General features: G+C 49.7%; 1 protein-coding gene across 2 annotated transcripts in view; it reads left to right on the forward strand.

Moving 5' to 3' along the window:
- KLHL18 (kelch like family member 18) overlaps positions 1–19,504 on the forward strand; it is a 30,544-nt gene that overhangs the window by 1,709 nt on the left and 9,331 nt on the right. For both annotated transcript variants that reach the window (XM_053261109.1, XM_053261110.1), the window contains exons 2-5: positions 10,492–10,622; positions 11,790–11,930; positions 15,045–15,243; positions 17,156–17,316. In XM_053261109.1, the coding sequence (XP_053117084.1) occupies positions 10,492–10,622; positions 11,790–11,930; positions 15,045–15,243; positions 17,156–17,316 (632 nt within the window). The remainder of the gene's footprint in view (positions 1–10,491; positions 10,623–11,789; positions 11,931–15,044; positions 15,244–17,155; positions 17,317–19,504) is intronic.

Raw genomic sequence — 19,504 nt, forward strand, 5'->3', positions numbered from 1 at the left:
AGCATCTGGGAATCCCTGTTAGAGGGAACACTGGTTGGGGAGCGAGTTCTGTAAAACCTATCCAAACTGAGGTCCATTTTTCAGCATTTGTTTACTTAAGCTGTAGACCATCACACCTTCTTTGGGAAAACTCTTGTTCTGGGTCTGTCCGCTGTGTTAAGTGTAATTACAGTCCCAAATATTGGGAGTTACCGCCGTGCATAGCATTGACCCTGAGTCACTGTAAATGTGCAGCATCTTAGGAATGTTCTGCAAGTTGCTCTACTGGATTTTCAGCTCAGGTTGGTGGCAGTAATAATTCACAGCTTTTTAAATTTCCTGGGTGGTCTGTGGAGATCGGATTTGGGTCTCAGCCCAGGATGTGGTATCCCATCTCTTAGATGCAGATCGCAGCTGCATGCACGTTCTTGGCATATGTGATAGGGCTGAATGAGTCACGGAATGAATACTTCCTGCCTGCCTGGCATGGCGCAGATTGGCAGTGGTGGTTTGGCAAAGGCTGGTCAAGAGTTATAGTGTTCCGAGTCCCAATGGTTTTAAAACTGAGATTCTCCAGCATTATCGCTGTATCTTCCTGCAGCTGAGAGGAACATTCTCTGAAGGGTTTGCTTAGCAAAGTCCCATTAGCTTATTTTGGATAATGATTTTGTCTTTCATAATATTTGGGGGAAAATAATACCTCAAGTGGCCCGTCCATTAAACACTTCAATATTCAAACCAGCCTGCTTATTAGCCTACTTGTTAGAGAGGTACAGTAGTTTTTAGTACAGTGTACACGTTGTTAAATTGTCTCTTCCATTTCTGCCTATTGATTTGGATCATGGAATAGAGGGTTCTATGACACTGTGTAGAACAGAAGGCTTTTTCTTCCGGAAGCGGGTCCTCTCTTCCAGCTTCCTTAGCAGACAGTTTTGAATGTTGTAAAACCAAACTACATTAACTTCTAAGTTGATCTTTTAAGTAGGTACAGCTGTCAGTGTATTTGTGAAAGTATTTCCCTTAACCCAGGTCAGAATGTTCAGTACTTCTTGGCAGATCATTGACAGTGCCTGAGACACTGTGAAAGGTCTGTCCGCTAGAACAGTATTTGTGGAAGTGTAGTTTATGATAGATTCAGGCCATGACAGGCCATCAAATCCCTTGGGATGCATTACTTGGGCAGTAAAAACATAAAGGAGAGCTGGGATAAATATTAACAGCTGTTAAATGCAAGAATAGGCATTCATTAGTAAGAAACCAAATAAGATGTTTAGGCAGACTTGCAGTTTAGTGTGTGTGTGTGTGTGTGTGTGTGTAGGGTTGTTAATGACAGAATTTGGGGTTCCTCAGTCCTGAACATGAGCAGCTCAAGGGAAGAAGGTTCCAGTAATGCTGCAGTGCCTTTTCCATTGCTGCCCTAGATTTGTTGCTCCTGTTGTCTCAGCTGCCCTGGGATTGCAGCTAATACAGTTGAGGATGCTCCACAGACTGAGATGCTGAGTGAGCGGCAAATGGCAGCTTATTTTAGAGACAGGATGTGCTGGCCTTGGCAGATTTGCGATCAGTCATGATACTTACTCCACAAGATAAGAGGAAAAACTTTGTACACACTGATACATTTCCACCCGAAACTTGTCCATTCGACCTCAGTGGGATGAAGGTCAGTTTCCTCCCCCTGGGCTTCCTGCCATGAGCTGACAGGAAAACCTTGCAGGGACAGAGGAGAAAGAGTCTCCATTCTCGTGGTCCATATCACAATGGCTGCCTGTCTCATATCTCCCGTGCAAGGCAAGGTGACCAGCTGGATGCCCACTTCAGCTTATTTCAAAGTTAGTCTGGGGCCAGTTCAGCAGTGGATAGGTTTGTGAGTCAGTAGATTTCAAACACAACTGGACATTGTGGCAGCCTGCTGTTTGTACCTTCTTGGCCATTAGAAGTGATCGAATTGTACAGAGTGCATTGAGGGGGTCACACTGGTCACATTGGGCACCCCAAGAAGCTGGATGTCGACATCCCTAATCTAGCCATTCAAGACCTGGAAGGAAGAAGAGTTGTTGGTCTCTGCCCAGATCAAATCTCTTCCTCATAGACAAAATGGTAGCAGGAGGGAATGAAATAGAGATGGTGAGGAGAGGAAGGATGCTTGGAGAAAGGACAGGAGCCCTCTTAGTTCTATCTGTCTGTCATATTTATGTTGACATAAATATATCAATATTGTAAATATTGATATTTGGGAAGATATATTTTTGTATCTGCCCCTAAACTCATGTCTCCGGGCGTTTTACAATAAAACACAGATTAAAACAAAATTAAAATATTAAAACAATTTGAAAACAGTGATGGGTTCTATAATTAAAAGCCTGGATGAATAAATGTGTCTCAATAGCCCTTTAAAAAGCTGTCAGAGATGAGGAGGCTCTGATTTCAGTGGGGAGCACATTGCAGAGCCTTGAGGCAGCAATGGAGAAGGCCCCTCCCTGAGGAGCCACCAGACAAGTTGGTGGCAACTGCAGATGGACCTCACCAGATGATCACAGTAGGTGGCGAGGCCCATAACAGAGAAGGTGTTCTCTTAAATATACAATCTCTGGGTGGCTTACAAATTACAACACAACTCTTCTGTTTTGGTTTTTTAACCCACACTTTAACCAGAAGTTACAGCGAGTGCATCAATCACCCCATCACTGATGCTACTCACAGTTCCAGCAGCAATTGTCTGCAAAGGCAAGTGCTGCAGTTCCAGCAGCATCCAGTGGATGCATGTTATGGTGCATGCATCCGTGATAGGCAACTTGGGGCAGTCCATGCTGCCAATCACTGAAGTGCCCGCCATTATTTTTGTAACCTGGTGAATAAAATCTAGGTTAATCAGCCATTTTAGCCTCACCACAAAGTTGGTTTAGCTGTCAGTTTATCATAAGTTACTTCTCACATCTTAAATTTGAGGGCATGTTGTAACTTGCCATGCCTCGTAGCCTGGGAAAGAGATTCAAATAAACTTCTGCATGATATAAAATATGTACATTTTAAAATGGCTTTTATGACCCATTTGGCCTTGTTTAACATGTTCAGATTAGGGATGTGCACGAACCGGTTCGGAGGCCATGTTGGAGGCCTCCGAACTGGTTCGGAAACGGGGCGGTCTGGCACTGAGGGGGGGTCTACCTTTAAGGGCGGGGGGGTAGAACTTACCCCTCCCGCCGCTCTTCCCCCTCCGGCGCTGCGTTTTAAATTGAAGTTTTCGGGGCGGCAGCGTTCCTCCTTGTCTCCCCTGCCCCCATCGTTGCCCGGAAGAAGGAGTAAGACGAGCATGCATGCGCGCGTCACATACGTCACACGCACTCTGCAGTGTGACGTCGCATACGTCACACGCACTCTGCCGCAACGCACACATGTGTGCTCATCTTACTCCTTCTTCCGGGCAGCGACGGGGGCAGGGGCGGCAGGGAGGAACGCTGCCGCCCCGAAAACTTCAATTTAAAACGCAGCGCCGGAGGGGGAAGAGCGGCGGGAGGGGTAAGTTCTACCCCCCCGCCCTTAAAGGTAGACCCCCCCTCAGTGCCGGACCGTGCCGCGCCGCGTGGTTCCGTGCACACCACTAGTTCAGATTGAGCCATATCTGGTTTCTAGTGAGTTGCGTAGGAACATAGGAAGCAGCCTTATACCAAGTCAGACCATTGGTCCATCTAGCTCAGTATTGTCTACCCAGACTGGCAGCAGCTTCTGCAGTTTTATAGGCAGGAGTCTCAGCCCTTTCTGTAGATGGAACCTTCTGCATGCAAACCTGCAGGTGCTCTTCCTAGAGCGCTCCCACCCCTTAAGGGGAATATCTGACAGTGCTCACACATGTCGTCTCACACAAATGCAAACCAGGGTGGACCCTGCTTAGCTAAGGGGGCAAGTCATGCTTGCTACCGCAGTATCAGCTCTCCTCCCTGAAGTTCCTTTGCCTTCCGTCTCCCTTGAGAAGACAGCTCTGCCCTTGAGCACTTTGCAGGTGGGTGGAGGCCTGTGGACTGTGCAGAGTTCCTACATGAAACAGAAGTCCCAGAGGGTCTCTTCCCAGAAGCTCTGAAGAGGCATGACAAGATTAAGGTTGCCTCGTGCTGGGGGAAACACTTTCAGCCATGTGGTTTGTGCCTGTGGGGTTGCTCTGCAGAAGCCTTCATTATGTGTTGGGTAGAGCAGGCTCTCCTCACACTAGCTCCGAGCGCTGGGAAGAATGTGTAGCATGTTCCCTGTGGAGGGATGTGGCGGACAGGTGGCTGCAGGAGCACACGCTTGGCCCGTGGTCTTAGCCTCCCGAAAGAGAACCTGTAGGGTATATACTGAAGCCCCCTCAAGGAGGGAGTGGAGGGTTGCCCTGTCTGAGTGCCAAGTGTAGAGTTTCCAGATGTGGGTTTGGCTTACTTAGTGGGCCACAAGTCCCCACAGGGCAGCCCCCCCGCCCCAAGTCCTTTGGAATTTATTTATTATTTATTAAAACATTTTTATACCACCCCAAACAGGATAAAAACAAAGTAAAACATTCATTAAGACAAAAATGGGGGGGGGGACCACACATTACAACAATTTTAGAAATTTAAAATAATATTTTAAAACAGCATTAAAACCATTAAAACAAAAGCCTGGGTGAAGAGATGTGTCTTTAAAGACTTTTAAAAAGCTGTCAGAGATGGGGGGCTCTTATTTCACTAGGGAGCGCATTCCAAAGCCTCGGGGCAGCAGCGGAGAAGGCCCGTCCCTGAGTGGCCACCAGATGAGCCAGTGGCAAATGCAGACGGACCTCTCCAGCAGATCTCAGTGGGCGGTGGGGTTCATACCGAAGAAGGCGTTCCCTTAAATACCCAGGGCTCAAACTGTTTAGGGCTTCATAGGTTATGACCAACACCTTGTATTTTGCCCAGAAACATATCAGCAGCCAGTGTAGCTCCTTCAATACAGGAGTTATATGGTCTCTCCAAGATGACCCAGAGACCAGCCTGGCTGCCGCATTCTGGACCAGCTGTAGTTTCCGGATTACGTACAAGGGCAGCCCCACATAGAGCGCATTGCAGTAATCCAGTCTGGAGGTTACCAGCAGATGTACCACTGTTTTGAGGTTGTTCACCTCAAGAAACGGATGCAGCTGGCATATCAGCCGAAGCTGATAGAAGGCACTTCTGGCCACCGCCTCAACCTGGGACACTAGGGAGAGGCTTGGATCCAGAAGCACCCCTAGACTGTGTGCCTGTCTGGGGAAGTGTGACCCCATCCAGAACAGGCAGATCAAAATCATCTCTCGAGTTCCGACCCTGCACAATGAGTACCTCCATCTTAGCCGGATTCAGTCTCAGTTTGTTATCCCTCATCCAGCCCATCACCGACTCCAGGCAGGCATTTAGGGAGGTTATGCCCTCTCCCGATGATGCTGACATGGAGAAATAGACTTGGGTGTCATCAGCATACTGGTAGCACCCTGCACCAAATGTCCTGATGATCTCTCCCAGCGGTTTCATGTAGATATTAAGCAACATCGGAGACAATATGGAGCCCTGGGGAACATCATACAAAAGTTCAGATTTTGAAGAACAGCAGTCTCCAAGGGACACCATCTGGAACCTGCCCAAGAGGTAGGAGCGGAACTACTGCAAAGCAGTGCCTCCAACTCCCAACCCCCTCAGATGCTCCAGAAGGATACTATGGTCAATAGTATCGAAAGCCGCCGAGAGGTCCAGAAGGACCAACAGAGTCACACTTCCTCTGTCAGTTGCCATTTGGAGATCATCCATCAGGCCGACAAAGGCAGTCTCCACCCAATAGCCAGCCCGAAAGCCAGTTTGAACTGGGTCAAGATAATCAGTTTCCTCCAAGACTGTCTGGAGCTGGGAGGCCACCACCCTCTCAATCACCTTGCCCAGCCATGGGCATGAGCAGAAGGTTTGGAAGAGAGGCTGAGCTTGAGTTCCTTTGTGCCGGAGAAGGTGAGAAACTGCCCAAGTCTCCCCTCTTTCTGTTTCCCAGTTTCTCCAAATGCAGAATAAAGAAGAGCTCTGGGGAAAAGGGCGGGGGGATCTGTTTCTGGGGGTCCTGCTTGTTAGAGGGCCAGGAGCCGTTCCTGCCAGCCAGTGAATTTGTGGAAACCAGGTCATGGGTTCCAGTCACTGTTCCCTCTAAGGCATGCGCATTATGTTTTCAGTTTTCTGATGTCCACTCAGTTATTTTTAGACCCTGTTCAGGTTGAATTAGGAAGGCCCCACTATGAACGTCTGTGCACACACAGTGCCTTGATTCTGCTGCCCAGAACAAAACTCATTCCGCACAGAGATGAAAATTAGAGGGACCTCTGATTCCAGTGCAGCTCATAATTTTTCTGAGAAGTTTTTAAAAAAATGCCTTTCTAGCCTTCAGGGATGTAAATTTCTGTGGCTGAAGTAGGTCTCAAATCCAGGTCTTGAAGAACTGCTGTCGGCACACCAGCTGCTGGACCCCACTAATTCTTTTCCACCCCTCACAGCCTTTTCAGGTTTCGTAACATCCATCCTTCCTCTGGTTGATATCTCTCCTGCTGCTGCAACACTGTTGTTTGCCACAAAATATCTGAAATCTGCAGAGTTACTGAGCTTAGAAAAGCATTTTCTTCTTTAGGGGAAGGGGGGGGGAGGATGCCACTCCCTTCTCCTTGCCCACACTTATGCACATCATTACAGTGCTGTTGTTTTTATTGTTCAATTCCTCTCTTTACTGGATTTGGGTTTTCTTGCCTCAGCGTTTGTGCTTTTTTTGTTGCAAGCTACTAATTGTCCAGCTGTATCCACCCATGTTTTGCCGACAGCAACAAAGAGCCTCAGCGCACAATGCCAGAAGTGCTTGTGGGACCAGGGATACGTCTAATAAAATGCACCCAGATGGCTCATGCAAGAGAGCTGTTCATCACAGATGCTGAAAATAGCACGTTGGCATAAATGTTTCTCGATGGAACGCTAATTAAATTGCCCTGTGTCAACAGTCGCTTCTAAATCCTGCTGTAGATCATTTACCAGTGCCAGTCGAGGTTGAAGTTGGTCGAGGTTGAAGTTGGCCGTTGTCAGCTTGGGGAAAGTCCCTCTCTTTCAGGAATCTCTGCAGCTTGCGGGGGGAGGTCTGGCTTCCTTTTTGATGTCCGGCTCCTCCCTGCCTCTCTCTCTCTCCCCCCCCCCGCCCTACCATCTTGGTACATGGCTTGGGTCAAGCCACAAGGGAGTTGTCACATGGATTCTTTGTTTGCTTAGCTGAGAAACTTGGATGGGTGCAGGATTATCCTAGACCAATTATCTTCACTGTCCTTCAAGTGAGGGTCACTTTGGCAAAAAACAAAACAAAACCCTTCAGTAAGAGAGCCATTTCCCATTGTGCCAACCACTACACAGTGCTGCACCTTTCTTTGGTGCTAGGAGAGCCCAAGAGAGATGGAGCCCTTCTTCAGAGCTCTGTGGGGAAAGCATTTCCCAGCACTCTGTGCATGCCTTCCAGCACGATGCAGGGGCTCAAGAAGGCTCTGTTGCCTTGGACCCTGGGCAAAGCACATCGCTACATGGTGGGAACGGCCACCTCATGGTGCCAGTGAGCCATGAGTCATGGTACTCCCTGAGCAGAGAGGCACCTTTTACCATGGTGGTTCTCTTCTATTTAGCAGGGGGAGAGCAACTGGCCCTATCCAGCCCCAGCACAGCATTTGCCCAGAGGCTGTTGCTGGTGTGTCTCTCATATTTCTTCTTAAGATTGTTAGCCCTTAGGGGAGAAGGAGTCATTTTTAGTTGTCATTTCTCTAAGTAAACTGTTTTTGATCACATTTGTTGAAAAGCGGTATGTAAATTGTTTGTCCTCGTAGTAGCAGTAGTGGGACTGTGCAGAGTATTCAGCTAGCTTTGCACAGGCCCAGGATACAGTGAGTCAGGGATCCGCCCTTAGGCTTGAGGGGGCCTGCCATTGGCCCCCAGGCCTTACAATAAAGTAAAAAAGACTTGGCATTTCCCTGGCTACTTCATCATTCATTCCAGAAGAACAATGGTGCCATTTTTATTGATGGTGACAGGTCCCAAGACCAGCCTCTTGCCACAGGAGCCAAACTAGCAAGAGAGCTCCTCACTGAATCATTTGTTGCAAAACCTTTTGCAACCTCGTAGACCTTGAATTACACACAGTGCCTAGCCTTGGAAAAATCTGCTGTGTGTTCCAAGCCCTGCAGTTCATTGCTAGCCGTAGCTTTGTTCAAATACCGCTCACGCTCTTTACTCTCTGCCATCTTTTCCTAGCGAGAGAGTTCATTCTCTAGACAATTGTCTTTTATTTTGTTGGGTAACTGGATGTGTTGGAATTAAAGTCAATGACCAGCCTGTCAGAATGGCGACTTGACTTCTCAGTAGGCACATAGGGCTCATATTCAGTGATCTAATCCCCATCTTCAAGTCTCAGCAGATCGTATGTGGCAAGACCTGTGGGAAGGCCAGGAAGTTGGCAAACTGACCTCAAACCAGTTTTCAGATCATGATCAAATGGGTCCCGCCAACTCCGGGTGGGATGCTGTTCTGGCTCGGTTAAGACTTTGACATGGAGTCTATGCCAGTGTGTGCTTAAGTGGGGAAGGGTCCTCCCATGTCTGTTGCTTGGAGCATTCCTTGCCTCTGTTAAAGTGTAGTGTAGTGTATTTACAAGCTCTTCAACTGTTATGCATGTTCATTAATGCTTATTTCCATTAGCAGGTAAAATTTATGTTAGCAGGTTACCCTTGCAACTCTCACTCTAGTTTCTGCTCTGTGGCAGCACTTTGTAGATCCTCAAGTCTGGTGGCATACAAGGAAATGTCATGAGAGATCAGGACAGCCATAGTGGAGGACTTCACAACCATGGTTAACTGTGTTCAGACTGTGGTTTTGTTGATAGCCCTTAAGAATCGTCTGTCTGTCTGTCTGTCTATTCTATATATAAAATTCTCTAAGGCGTACCCGTGGCTAATCCTGTGTGTGGCATCTCTTGCAAGAGTTTGCAGCCAGAAGCATCTGATTGGGCAGTGGGGATTCCATATGTAGATAGTGGGGAGGAGCCTGTGATGATTAAGGTCAGTTGGAATGCAGCTGTTGCTGGTTGGAAGATGCTCTTGATTGTAGAAGAGAGGGATCTATACGTATAAAAGGATAATGGCAAGGGTTTGCAAAGAGAGAGGTTGTGAGGGAGGAAAGAGCCCCTTCAGGAGAAGGAGACTGCTGTTGTGTGAATTAGATGAGGAAACAAGATGAACAAGTTCTGTTAACTCAGAAAGGGACGGAGAGTGGGGAGAGAGAGAAAGAGAAGAAGGGAGGGGAAGAAAGACGGGAAGAGCGAGTGGAGGAGAGAGAGAGGAAAAGAAGGGAGGGGAAGAAAGAAAGAAGGAAGGGCGAGGGACGTGCCTGAGCCTGTCAGCGGCCCGAGGGGAACGAGCGGCCATAGTGGTGGCGTCAGCAAGGAAGGGCCCGGTCAACCACTGCTGCTGTTTGGAGCTACTGAGGCTATTGGTGGAGGGAAGGAGTCAGGCAAGGCATGATCCCGGGCCTGTCAGTGGCCTGGAATGAGCAGCCATGGCGGTGGCGGCCGTGAGGAATGGCCTGGTCAACCGCTGCTGCTCCTGCTCCTGGAGGAGGAGCAAGAGCAGGGCTCGGGCTCAGGTGGGGAGGTCCCTGGGGATTGGAGACTGCAGCTTGGTCAATAGGTGCCAGCAACACTGTAGCTGCAACCAAGAGGGGTGAGGGGAGTGTGTAAAGGGATGGAGGAGGAGCAGGAGTGCAGCTTGGGTGAGAGTGGGGAGTTCCTTGAGGTGAGGGGGACTGGGGCAGGGGGAGAGGGGAGCAATCATGTACTAGCGCGCAGATGCTCTGCACAAGTTAAGCTAGTTCTACATAAAGCATGCAGTTGCCTTATACTGGCCTGGTCCATCTAGACCGTTGTCATCAAATCCAACTGCCAGCAGCTTTCTGAGATTTTGGGCAGAGTTTTTTCCAGAGCTGCTCCCCAAGGTTATTTTAACCGGAGCTGCCAGGAAATGAACCTGGGACCTTCTTCATGCAAAGCCAGTTCTCTACTGCCAAGCTACAGCCGTGTACTCTGCAGGTCCAGACCTGGGTCCAGGTGGCAAACAGTTCGTGCATTGGACCAAATGATGAGTTAATGGGAGGAGAGCTGGTCTTCTGGTAGCAAGCATGAAGCATGCTTTTGCTAAGCAGGGTCCACCCTGGTTTGCATTTGAATGGGATACATGTGTGAGCACTTTAAGATATTCTCCTTAGGGAATAGGGCTGCTCTTATCTGGGAAGAGCACTTGCATGCTTGCACGCAGAAGGTTCCTATTTCCCTCCCTGGCAGCATCTCCAAGGCAGGGCTGAGAGAGACTCCTGCCTGCAACCTTGGAGAAGCCGCTGCCAGTCCATGTAGACAATACTGAGTTAGATGGACCATTGGTCTGACTCAGCATATGGCGGCTTCCTATGTTCCTATGGGTCTGTTTTCTTTTGCTTCTTGCAGGTTGGTGACCACAAATTCAGCGCCCACCGGATTGTCCTTGCAGCCTCCATTCCTTACTTCCACGCCATGTTTACAAACGACATGATGGAATGCAAACAAGATGAGATCGTCATGCAGGGAATGGATCCAAGGTAACGAATGCTTCTTGGGCAGCATGGGATGTGCAGCAGTTCTCCTCATGTGTCTGATGACCTTTGCTTTCTCCTCCAGCTCCCACCCCCCGGCTTCTGTGGTGGCAGCAGCCTAAATCCAGCCTCTGCATGCGTTTTCCATATGGATGCAGCATCATGCATGAATGCGAACGTATAAAGCAGCTTTATGCTAAGGCCATTGGTCCATCTAGTTCACTGTTGTCTGCTCAGACCAACACTGGTTCTGGCCTTAACCCACCTCACAGAGTGGTGGAGAAAAGGAAATAATGTCCCCAGCTTCAGGCATTTGGAGTGGGGCAGGAAAGGAGTCTTTTTTTTTTTAAATGGTGTCTATGTGTGGTAACATTCTTATGTATGTTGTAGCTAATTCCCTGTCTGTCAAATGGGCTTAAGAATGTCTGTATTTGAAAACCATGGTGGATTCTGGCCAACTTCTACTTGATTTCAGATCTGAACTTAGAGTTAGGGATGTGTACAGAACCGGCGGGGGCTGCTTCAAAGTGGGGGGGGTAACTCTAAGGACGGGGGGGGTGCACTTACCCACCCTCCGGCTGCGTTTTCCCCGCAGGCGCTCGCTGGAAACCCGGTCCGGCGGGGCAGCAGCGTACCTCCCTGCCGCCCCATCTGCTCCTTGGACCACAAGTGACCGGAGGTCGCACATGCACACGTGCACGTCAGCAAGTGCCTGATGCAGGAGCGCGACCTGCGCACACGCTACTTCTGGTCCGAGTGGGTAGGACAGCAGGGAGGCGTGCTGCCGCCCCACCGGACTGGTTTCCCAGCGAGCGCCGGCGGGAGAAATGCAGCCGGGGGGAGAGTGCACCCTCCCCCGCCCTTAAAGTTATCCTGCACCCCCCACCTTTGCACTCTCCAAACCGCCCGGTGTTTGAACGAAGTAGGTTGGTGCACGTCCCTACTTTCAGTACACAACAGCCACGACATCGTCTAGCTTACCTGCAGCTGCAAGGAATAGAAGCGTGAAGTTCTTGCGGTTGAAAGCTTGGCATCTTTGGAATCTAACGAGCCAGAGCAAAACTCCTCAAGGGCTGGGTTCCGTTGCCCCTCTCAAGCGTATTGCCTTGTTTTGAAGCGGTGATGAAACCAACTGTGTCTTTACTACAGCTGACTCTTCTCTGCCCCTTTTAGTGCGCTGGAAGCTCTCATCAACTTTGCCTACAATGGACACTTGGCCATAGACCAGCAGAACGTCCAGTCCTTGCTGATGGGGGCAAGCTTCCTGCAGCTGCAGAACATCAAGGATGCCTGTTGCTCTTTCCTCAAAGAGAGGTGAGGGATCCAGTCTTGTTCTGGAGCAGGGGTGGGCGACCTTGTCTCTCCGGCTGAGGTTGAACTACAACTCCCATCATCCCCAGCCATAATCAGTTGTGGTGGGGATGATGGGAGTGAAAGCTCAACAACAGCAGGAGAGAGCCAAGATAGGCTGCCCCTGTTCTACAGGCGAAACCTATTGAATTGCAGGGTTAGGAGCCCAGCAAGCTGACTTGTTCCAGCTCAGACCCATCTAGCTCAGTATTGTCTCCACTGACTGGCAGCGGCTCGCCACCCTTTCAGGCAGGAATCTCTCTTAGCTGTACTGGGAGATGCTGCCAGGGACTGAACCTGGGACCTTCTTCATGCAAAGCAGAGGCTCTGCCATTGGACAGTCTTAAAGTACAGTGTGCTGTAAAGCTAAAGAGACGACGAAGAAGTCGTCGCCTTCTGTTATCTTGAAGCTAGCTCAAGATTTGGTCCTGTTTTTAGAAATGCCCTATCCCCGGCTGCTCAGACGGATGGCCTGTTGCACCCATATAAGCAGGTCTTAAAAATATTTTGTATTGTCTTCTGAATTTAAGACAACCTCCTTAAAAAGGAGAGGTTAAATGCAGGTTATACCTGCATTTACTCAGAAGGAACAGGACTCTTAATTTAAGACCTCCTGGTTTCTAATATAAAAAAAACCTGGAAGAAACCTAGTCTTGGATTCAGGTAAATACAGTGTGTTTTGTCCTGTGTTGTTGTTTGTTTGTTGTGTGTGGTATGTGTGACCACCCTGAGAACAATTTATTGGGCAGCTAACAAAGGTGGTAGCAGTTTCAGTTGCTGCTGTAGTCGGCAGAAGAGGCTGCTGGCTAGCAAGCCCTGTCAATGAAATCATTATCATCGTTTGGTGTTTCAAAACATGTACACCCTGCTTGTTTCATATTAATTTCAGAAGGGGTTCACGGTACCCCTCCGCCCAATTTTGGAACACAATTTGTCAAGAAATCCTGTAAGCAACATCTGGGTGTCCTTTGAACCAAAGCATGACTCTTCTGTTCAGACCAGCTTTTGCCAGCCAGGATTGTGGAGGGGAATCGCGTTCACAACCTGTTCAATTCTCTCCCAACACTCACACCCCCCATTTTAAATACTGACTCTTGCTTTTTGGTTTTACCTGTCCTACAAGTTAAAAGCCTAAATGATCCAGGAGAGCAGGGAAACATCATTGCAAATGAAATGCAGTGAAGAAAAACAGCCACCAGCCTACTGGAATAGCCAAACCAATGTTGGTTCTGAAATCTTCAGTGCCCCCCTGCACACAACCCTGGCCCCCTAATGGGGGAGAACAGTTGGGCAGGGTTAAAATAGCCTGCGTATCTTTAAAGTGTGTCGGGGGGGGGGCTTTTTCTCAGTCCAGGCTCCAGCTGCTCCCTCTCTCTGCAGAACTGGTTGCAAAGATCCCTGCCTGGAGTCCTTGACAAGTTATGTCTGGGGCGATGGTAGAAATTTAGGAGGTCAACACCAGGTCTAGATTTATAGCCTTTGCTCAAGTGTCATTGGACAGATTGCTTGGCTAAAGTGTGTGGAATGCGATCTGGTGACTTCAGTAGGATGGAAATGCAGATGCTCTCCTTGTTGGTTAGAAAAGGAGAATTTGAAAAATCTCTGGCCTCTCAAGAGGCACGTGCTCTCTCTTTCTCTCCCCGCTCCTACCCCAGTCAATTTGAGTTAAGGCATATCTTTGTCACGAGAGAGGCCCAGGGGACTGGGAGGGCCAACAGCCATCTGGCCTAGCCCACCCTTGCCGATGTGGTTGTCATAATGAGCGTATGAATGGAAGAAGGCATGAGGAATACGTCTTAATAGTCTGCTTGTCTCTGCTGAAGGTAATCGCTTAAACCAAAACATTTGCTATAGTCACAGAGAAACAATCCGAGAGATCAAAACAAATGCAGAGCACCTAGATTTGTGGTGGGAAGTGCTTTTGCCACTTTATCCTCAACCTTCACTCCCATAGGTCAACCCTACAAGAGTGAAAGGCATGAATGAAATGTAGGCTCCTGAGTATATGTGAAAGTGAGTTGGAGAGTAGAGATGGTGGTTAAGCGCAAGCACATGCACGCACACCATCTGTGAGCGTACATAGGTCTCTTCCTGTCCTATTTTCAAGCTTCAAAGATGCCACACAGGCTTCTTGGGAGGTAGAATGAGTTTCAGGTGTAACAAATAAGTAAAATAGTGTTAGGTGGAGAAAGGATCACTTGCCTAAAGCTGCTTGGGGTGGAGCCTGGAGCCTCATTCCCACAAACAGTGGATAAACTTGTTTCTGGCCTTTGCCACTTACCCTCTGAAGGGCCACCATACCCATAAATATGAGTGACCCACCATGCCAGTAAATAAGTAAACCATGCACATAGAAAATCAGCATGTCATGGAGAAGAGTTCGCCCTTTCCTTGTCATGCTAGGTTTCTGCTTGCAGTGGTGCAGCCCAGACTAAGTTTCTTTCCTCCTCCTGCTTCTGGTGAGGCCCAGGCCACATCTGAACTCAGCTGTCTATCTGCTGCATCACACTTTTCTGGGCTTCTCTGACTCTCCTTCCCAAAGAATCTGTGCTTGCCTTCTCAAAATTGTTTTCATTCCATTTGTTCTCCTGGCGTTCCTCCTAGGGGTTTCTTTGTTGTCTGTGAATGAAAGGCCCTTCATTATGATGTGTGCGCGCACGCAGGCAGAGCAGGCCTGAGAGCAAGAGCCAGGCCACTTGGTGTCGAGAGTGAGGAGCAGGCTTTCCTCTCCCTGCATCAGGGTCCAAGTGCAATACTGATCGTCCACCCCCCCCCCCCCGCCGAAATGCCAGCTGTTCCCTTGTATGGGGAATGGTAAAGAGGTGCCCTTGGGATTGCTGCCGGGGTAGGGGCTGCAGCTGTTCCCTGCCTTTGGTGACCACACCCATTGGCAACCAGGCCCGCTGCTCTCTGTGCAGGCTGAGCCTGGATCCTGTCTCTTGGTCACTCAGGTAGGATGGAATTCAGGGTCTGGCTTTTGAATAGATCCTCCTGAAGCCTGGGCTGTTTGGAAACCCGGAGCAGGCCCACCTCTCTTGCAAAGCTTCAGCCCCTCTGCTCTGTTCTTCTGCATCAAAGGCTTCACCCAAAGAACTGCCTGGGGGTGCGTCAGTTTGCCGAAACCATGATGTGTGCCGTACTCTATGATGCTGCCAACAGCTTCATTCACCAGCACTTTGTGGAGGTGTCCATGTCCGAGGAGTTCCTGGCCCTGCCCTTTGAAGATGTCCTGGAGCTGGTGTCGAGGGATGAACTCAACGTTAAGTCGGAGGAGCAGGTAGGTGCCTTTGTGGGGGTCCAAAGGCTCAGCGCGGTCCAGTTCCAACTTGGGGAGTCCAGAAGCAAACTGCTACCCCTGCTGCAGACCCCTGAGGTTGGAGCAGAAGCAGCTTCATGGAGAGGGGCTCTAGGCCTGGAAGAGCATGAACATAGCTTGCCAGAGCGCCCCAGTTCAGTCCTTGGCATCTCCCGCTAAAGGGATCTCTGGCACCAGGGCTCAGGCAGTACTTCTCTCAGAGAGCCACTGCATTTGGAGGGCGGCAGCGTTGGACTAGATAAACCAGCCGTCTTGATACAGTATTAAGGCAGTTTGGTTGGAACTCGGCCACTTCCACCCGCCTTGTGCTTGCAGGAAGAAATGAGAGCGGTGCTCACACCTCCACTGGGTTCTTCGCTCTGTATTGTGTCTGCCTAAAGAACAAATCCCTCCCAAACACTAAAGCTCACTTGCCTCCTGCATGTGCTACAACAGATACTGGCGTGTTTTAATTTCATATCAGTTACTGTCAAGGAAGGGCAGGTTACATTTGATACACCGAGAAATGGTGCTGGATGGGCTGGGGTAGGGATGCCAAATGCCGGACCTCCAAACCGGTTCGGCAGTCCAGAAAAGGACCACCGAACCGGTTCATGCACATCCCTAGGCTGGGGAAGTGAGGGCCTTGCACAGTGCAGGCTGTTTTTCCTCAAAACGGAAGTATCTTGTATTAGGATACGGATGCTCAGGGTTCCTCCTCTTTGATCGCCATGGTGAATGAGCTGCCACCTCGTCTGAGCGAGTCCCAGCTTTCCTCCTGATCTGTGATGGGGGAAGGGACGCGGTGGTTCCCTCCTGCAGTGGAGCCATGCTTCTCGAACCCCCCCAGCATGTCCCCCTAGTCTCCTTCCCAACTCAAATGTTGGTGTTGGGGAGAGGGAGCAGGGGATTGTGCTGACACTTGTCCTGCACTTGGGATGCCCAGTGTGAGGTCAGGGGCAAGACCCTCCATTTGGGGGAGAGGTGGGGGCCTGGCAAGCACAAATGGGGTTTGCCACTGGGGCCAGTCTGTGGGGCTCTGTGTGTGCATCTGCGACTGTAGTTAGGAAGGAGGTTCCCTCTAACTCCCCTTCCTGCTGCTGCTGCTGCTGCCACCAGGAAGTTGCCTGGCAGACGCCTGATCAGTAGAGCTGTGCTTCAGCATGTCCAAAGCCAAATCATACACACCAGTCCTTCGGAGCTACATGCTGGCAGCAGCTGCTTACTGCACTGCAGTCCCTCCCCAGTATTATTTATTTATTTATTTACACAGTCAGACAGGTGTTATTGACTGGTTTGTTTTATCCAGACATCGAGTCCTTCCCAAGGACCTGGGATGGCTGAATTTTATTATCAATATCATTGTTGCTGTTATTATAGATATCATCGCAGAATATAGGCTGTTCCCAGTAAAGTTGCTTTTTGTTGTTGTTGTTATTATTTACGTTTATAAACCGCCCCATCCAGAGGCTCTGGGCGGCGTACAACAGTACCGCTTCCTTCCAGTGTGGCCAGGCCTTCCTTTATTGAAAGCAGAGCCCCAAACTGCCCCACAGAGAGCTGAGAAGATGCATGGGGAGCGGTGGGAGGTGTAGTCCTTGCAGGCACTTCCCCCAGAGAGCTGTGTGGCAAAAGGACTACACCGCCTCCCAGCGTTGCCTGCAGACATCTCCTGATGCATCTCCCTGTGCACCTCTCCAGCCGCCATCGGGGCAGTTGGGGGCTGTGCTTCCTGTGAAGGCCCTTCCCTGGCACCGGAGCAGAGAGACAGCCACGCTGGGAGCAGCCGCCTCCACACGACTCCAAAGGGCTGGAGCGTATTCGCTGGCCCCAGACACTCCCCAGCCCAGCCCTGCTGTTCAGCCTCCTGAGAGTCCGGCTTCTCTTTCCACAGGTCTTTGAAGCCGCCTTGGCCTGGGTGCGGTACGACCGTGAGCACAGAGAGCCCTGTTTGCCGGAGCTCCTCTCTAAAATCCGCCTGCCCCTCTGCCGGCCCCAGTTCCTCACCGACCGCGTGCAGCAGGATGAGCTGGTCCGCTGCTGCCACAAGTGCAGGTGGGTGGGGCCCTCGGCCTGTTCACCCCAGTTGTGGGCGGCGGGGTGTGGGGCAGTGGTTGGGAAGCAGAAGGCCAGGGGTGGGGCCTCCAGACATGAAATCCTTTTCCCACCACGCAGGCAGAACAGGGAAGGAGGTATTCTCCAGATGTGCCTGTGCACAGTGTCATCTGCACAGGCACAGTCCCTGCCTGTGCAGATGACAGACGTAAGAGCAGTTGTCATGATCATTCATTCTCTCTCTCTCTCTCTCTCTCTCTCTCGCATACCTTCTCTGTAGACATTGGGGTTGTGCAGGTTTCTTGCTGTCAGTTCTTGGGCCTGTGGGCCTTAGAAAATCCCTTTGTTTTGTTTTTGTTTTTCATCATATTTATATGCCAGCTGATGTGTCTCTCTCTAGGCAGGGTACATAGTTTAAAATACAATAGACATAAAAACAAAAAAGGTTTTACAGTTTAACATGTAATTAAAAATTAATTAGAATTTAATCTTTAATTAATATCTAATTAAAATTAAAGTCTGAGAACACAGGTGTGTCTCGAAGGTCTTTTAAAAAACAGTCAGAGATGAGATGGAGAAGCTCTTGTTTCAACAGAGAGCGCATCCCAGAGCCCTGCAGCAGCCACAGAGAAAGCCCAGTTCTGAGGTGCCACCAAATGAGCCAGTGGCAACCGTAACCTGCTAACCTGGGCAAAGAGGCACCTTTCAAAGTGGTGATTTCCCTTTTTTATCAAGCAGTGGGAGGGGAACTGGCCCTATCCAATCCCAGTGGCTGGTGGTAGTGTCTGCCTTGTTTCTTTTTTCACTGTGAGCCCTCTGGGGACCCGGACCATCTGATTATTCCTTTCTTATGTTAAACCGCTTTGAGAACTTCTTGGTTGAAAATCTGTGTATAAATAGCAGCAGTATCTGGACCTCCCCAGATGACAAAGGAGGCCCTGCCTGGACCCAAGCCGTTATGATCTTTACCTCTCCAAGAGCTATTCTACACATTATTTATATTTTTATTTTCCTGCTCTTCCTTCAAGGAGCCCAGAGTGGTCTACATGCTTGTTTACTCCCACAGCCGCCCTGTAAGGTAGGTGAGGCCAAGAGAGAAGTGACTGGCCCGTAGATGGTTTTCCATCCAGGTGCAGAGCAGAAATAGACCCAAAGTTGCAGCATCCCATGCCTTCAGTTCATGTCCTGGGACTTGAGGTGGCAAACTTGAAGGATAGAATTCTGGGCTTCCAGCATTTTTGTATGCTGGCCCTTGGAACAAACTCTTGTACGTGGAAAACTGACATCCAGTTGACATAGCCCTGGCGCCAGGGGGCTAGCTGACTGTGTGCATGGGGCAAATCTGTTGCTGCCTCCGTGTTTGCCCTCTCCTTCCTCCCAAGGATCTCAGAGCAGCATACAAGACTCTCCTCCACCGCCTTCTCCCACGTGACAGACTCAAGGTCACCCAGTCAACTTGATGGCAAGATGGGGATTTGAACTCATATTGCGACTCTTCTGTTCTGGAATTCCAATTCCTCGTGTTGGCAGGGGCCTCGCATCAGTGGGGGGCCTCCGAAGCCCTTCAGGTCAAGGCTCCAAAATGACCTAGGTGCACTACTGTTTGCAAGAGGGCTGCAGTTGTGCAGCCCTGCTCTGATCCAAGGGTCCTCAACCTTGGGTCCCCTGATGTTGTTGGGCTACAACTCCCCGCATCCCTGTTCCAACAACACCTGGAGACCCAAGGTTGAGAAGCTGTGCTCTAACCACTACACTGCATTGGCTCTTTCTCACTTACCATCTGAAGTGGCACAATTCAGAGTTCTGCCTCTCCAGTCTGCCCCAGTGGCCTTATTCTGCACAATGTGTAGACTAGTTCTGGCCCATCAAGGAATGGGAAGAGCTGTTTCTCTGCTGCCTGTGTTCAGGATTCTCCCCTTGTGGAGTTTTGCCAAAGACCAAGTTGTGCGACTGATCTGCCCAAGCATATGTGTGACTTGGTCTTACCCCAGAATGTGTGAACTGCCCCCATTGAGTTCTGTAAGGGAATACAGTGTTTCACGGCTGTCTCCAAGTATGCAAGTTGTCCCTAAATTCTGCAGTCTTCAAGCTTTTTCACATAACGCATAACTAATTAATTAATGATTCAGTACTTTTTCACACAGTGCATAATTAATCTGTGGAATTATCTGCTGCAGGATGTGGTCAT

Source organism: Hemicordylus capensis, chromosome 6, assembly GCF_027244095.1.
Source record: "Hemicordylus capensis ecotype Gifberg chromosome 6, rHemCap1.1.pri, whole genome shotgun sequence".
NCBI lineage: Eukaryota > Metazoa > Chordata > Lepidosauria > Squamata > Cordylidae > Hemicordylus > Hemicordylus capensis.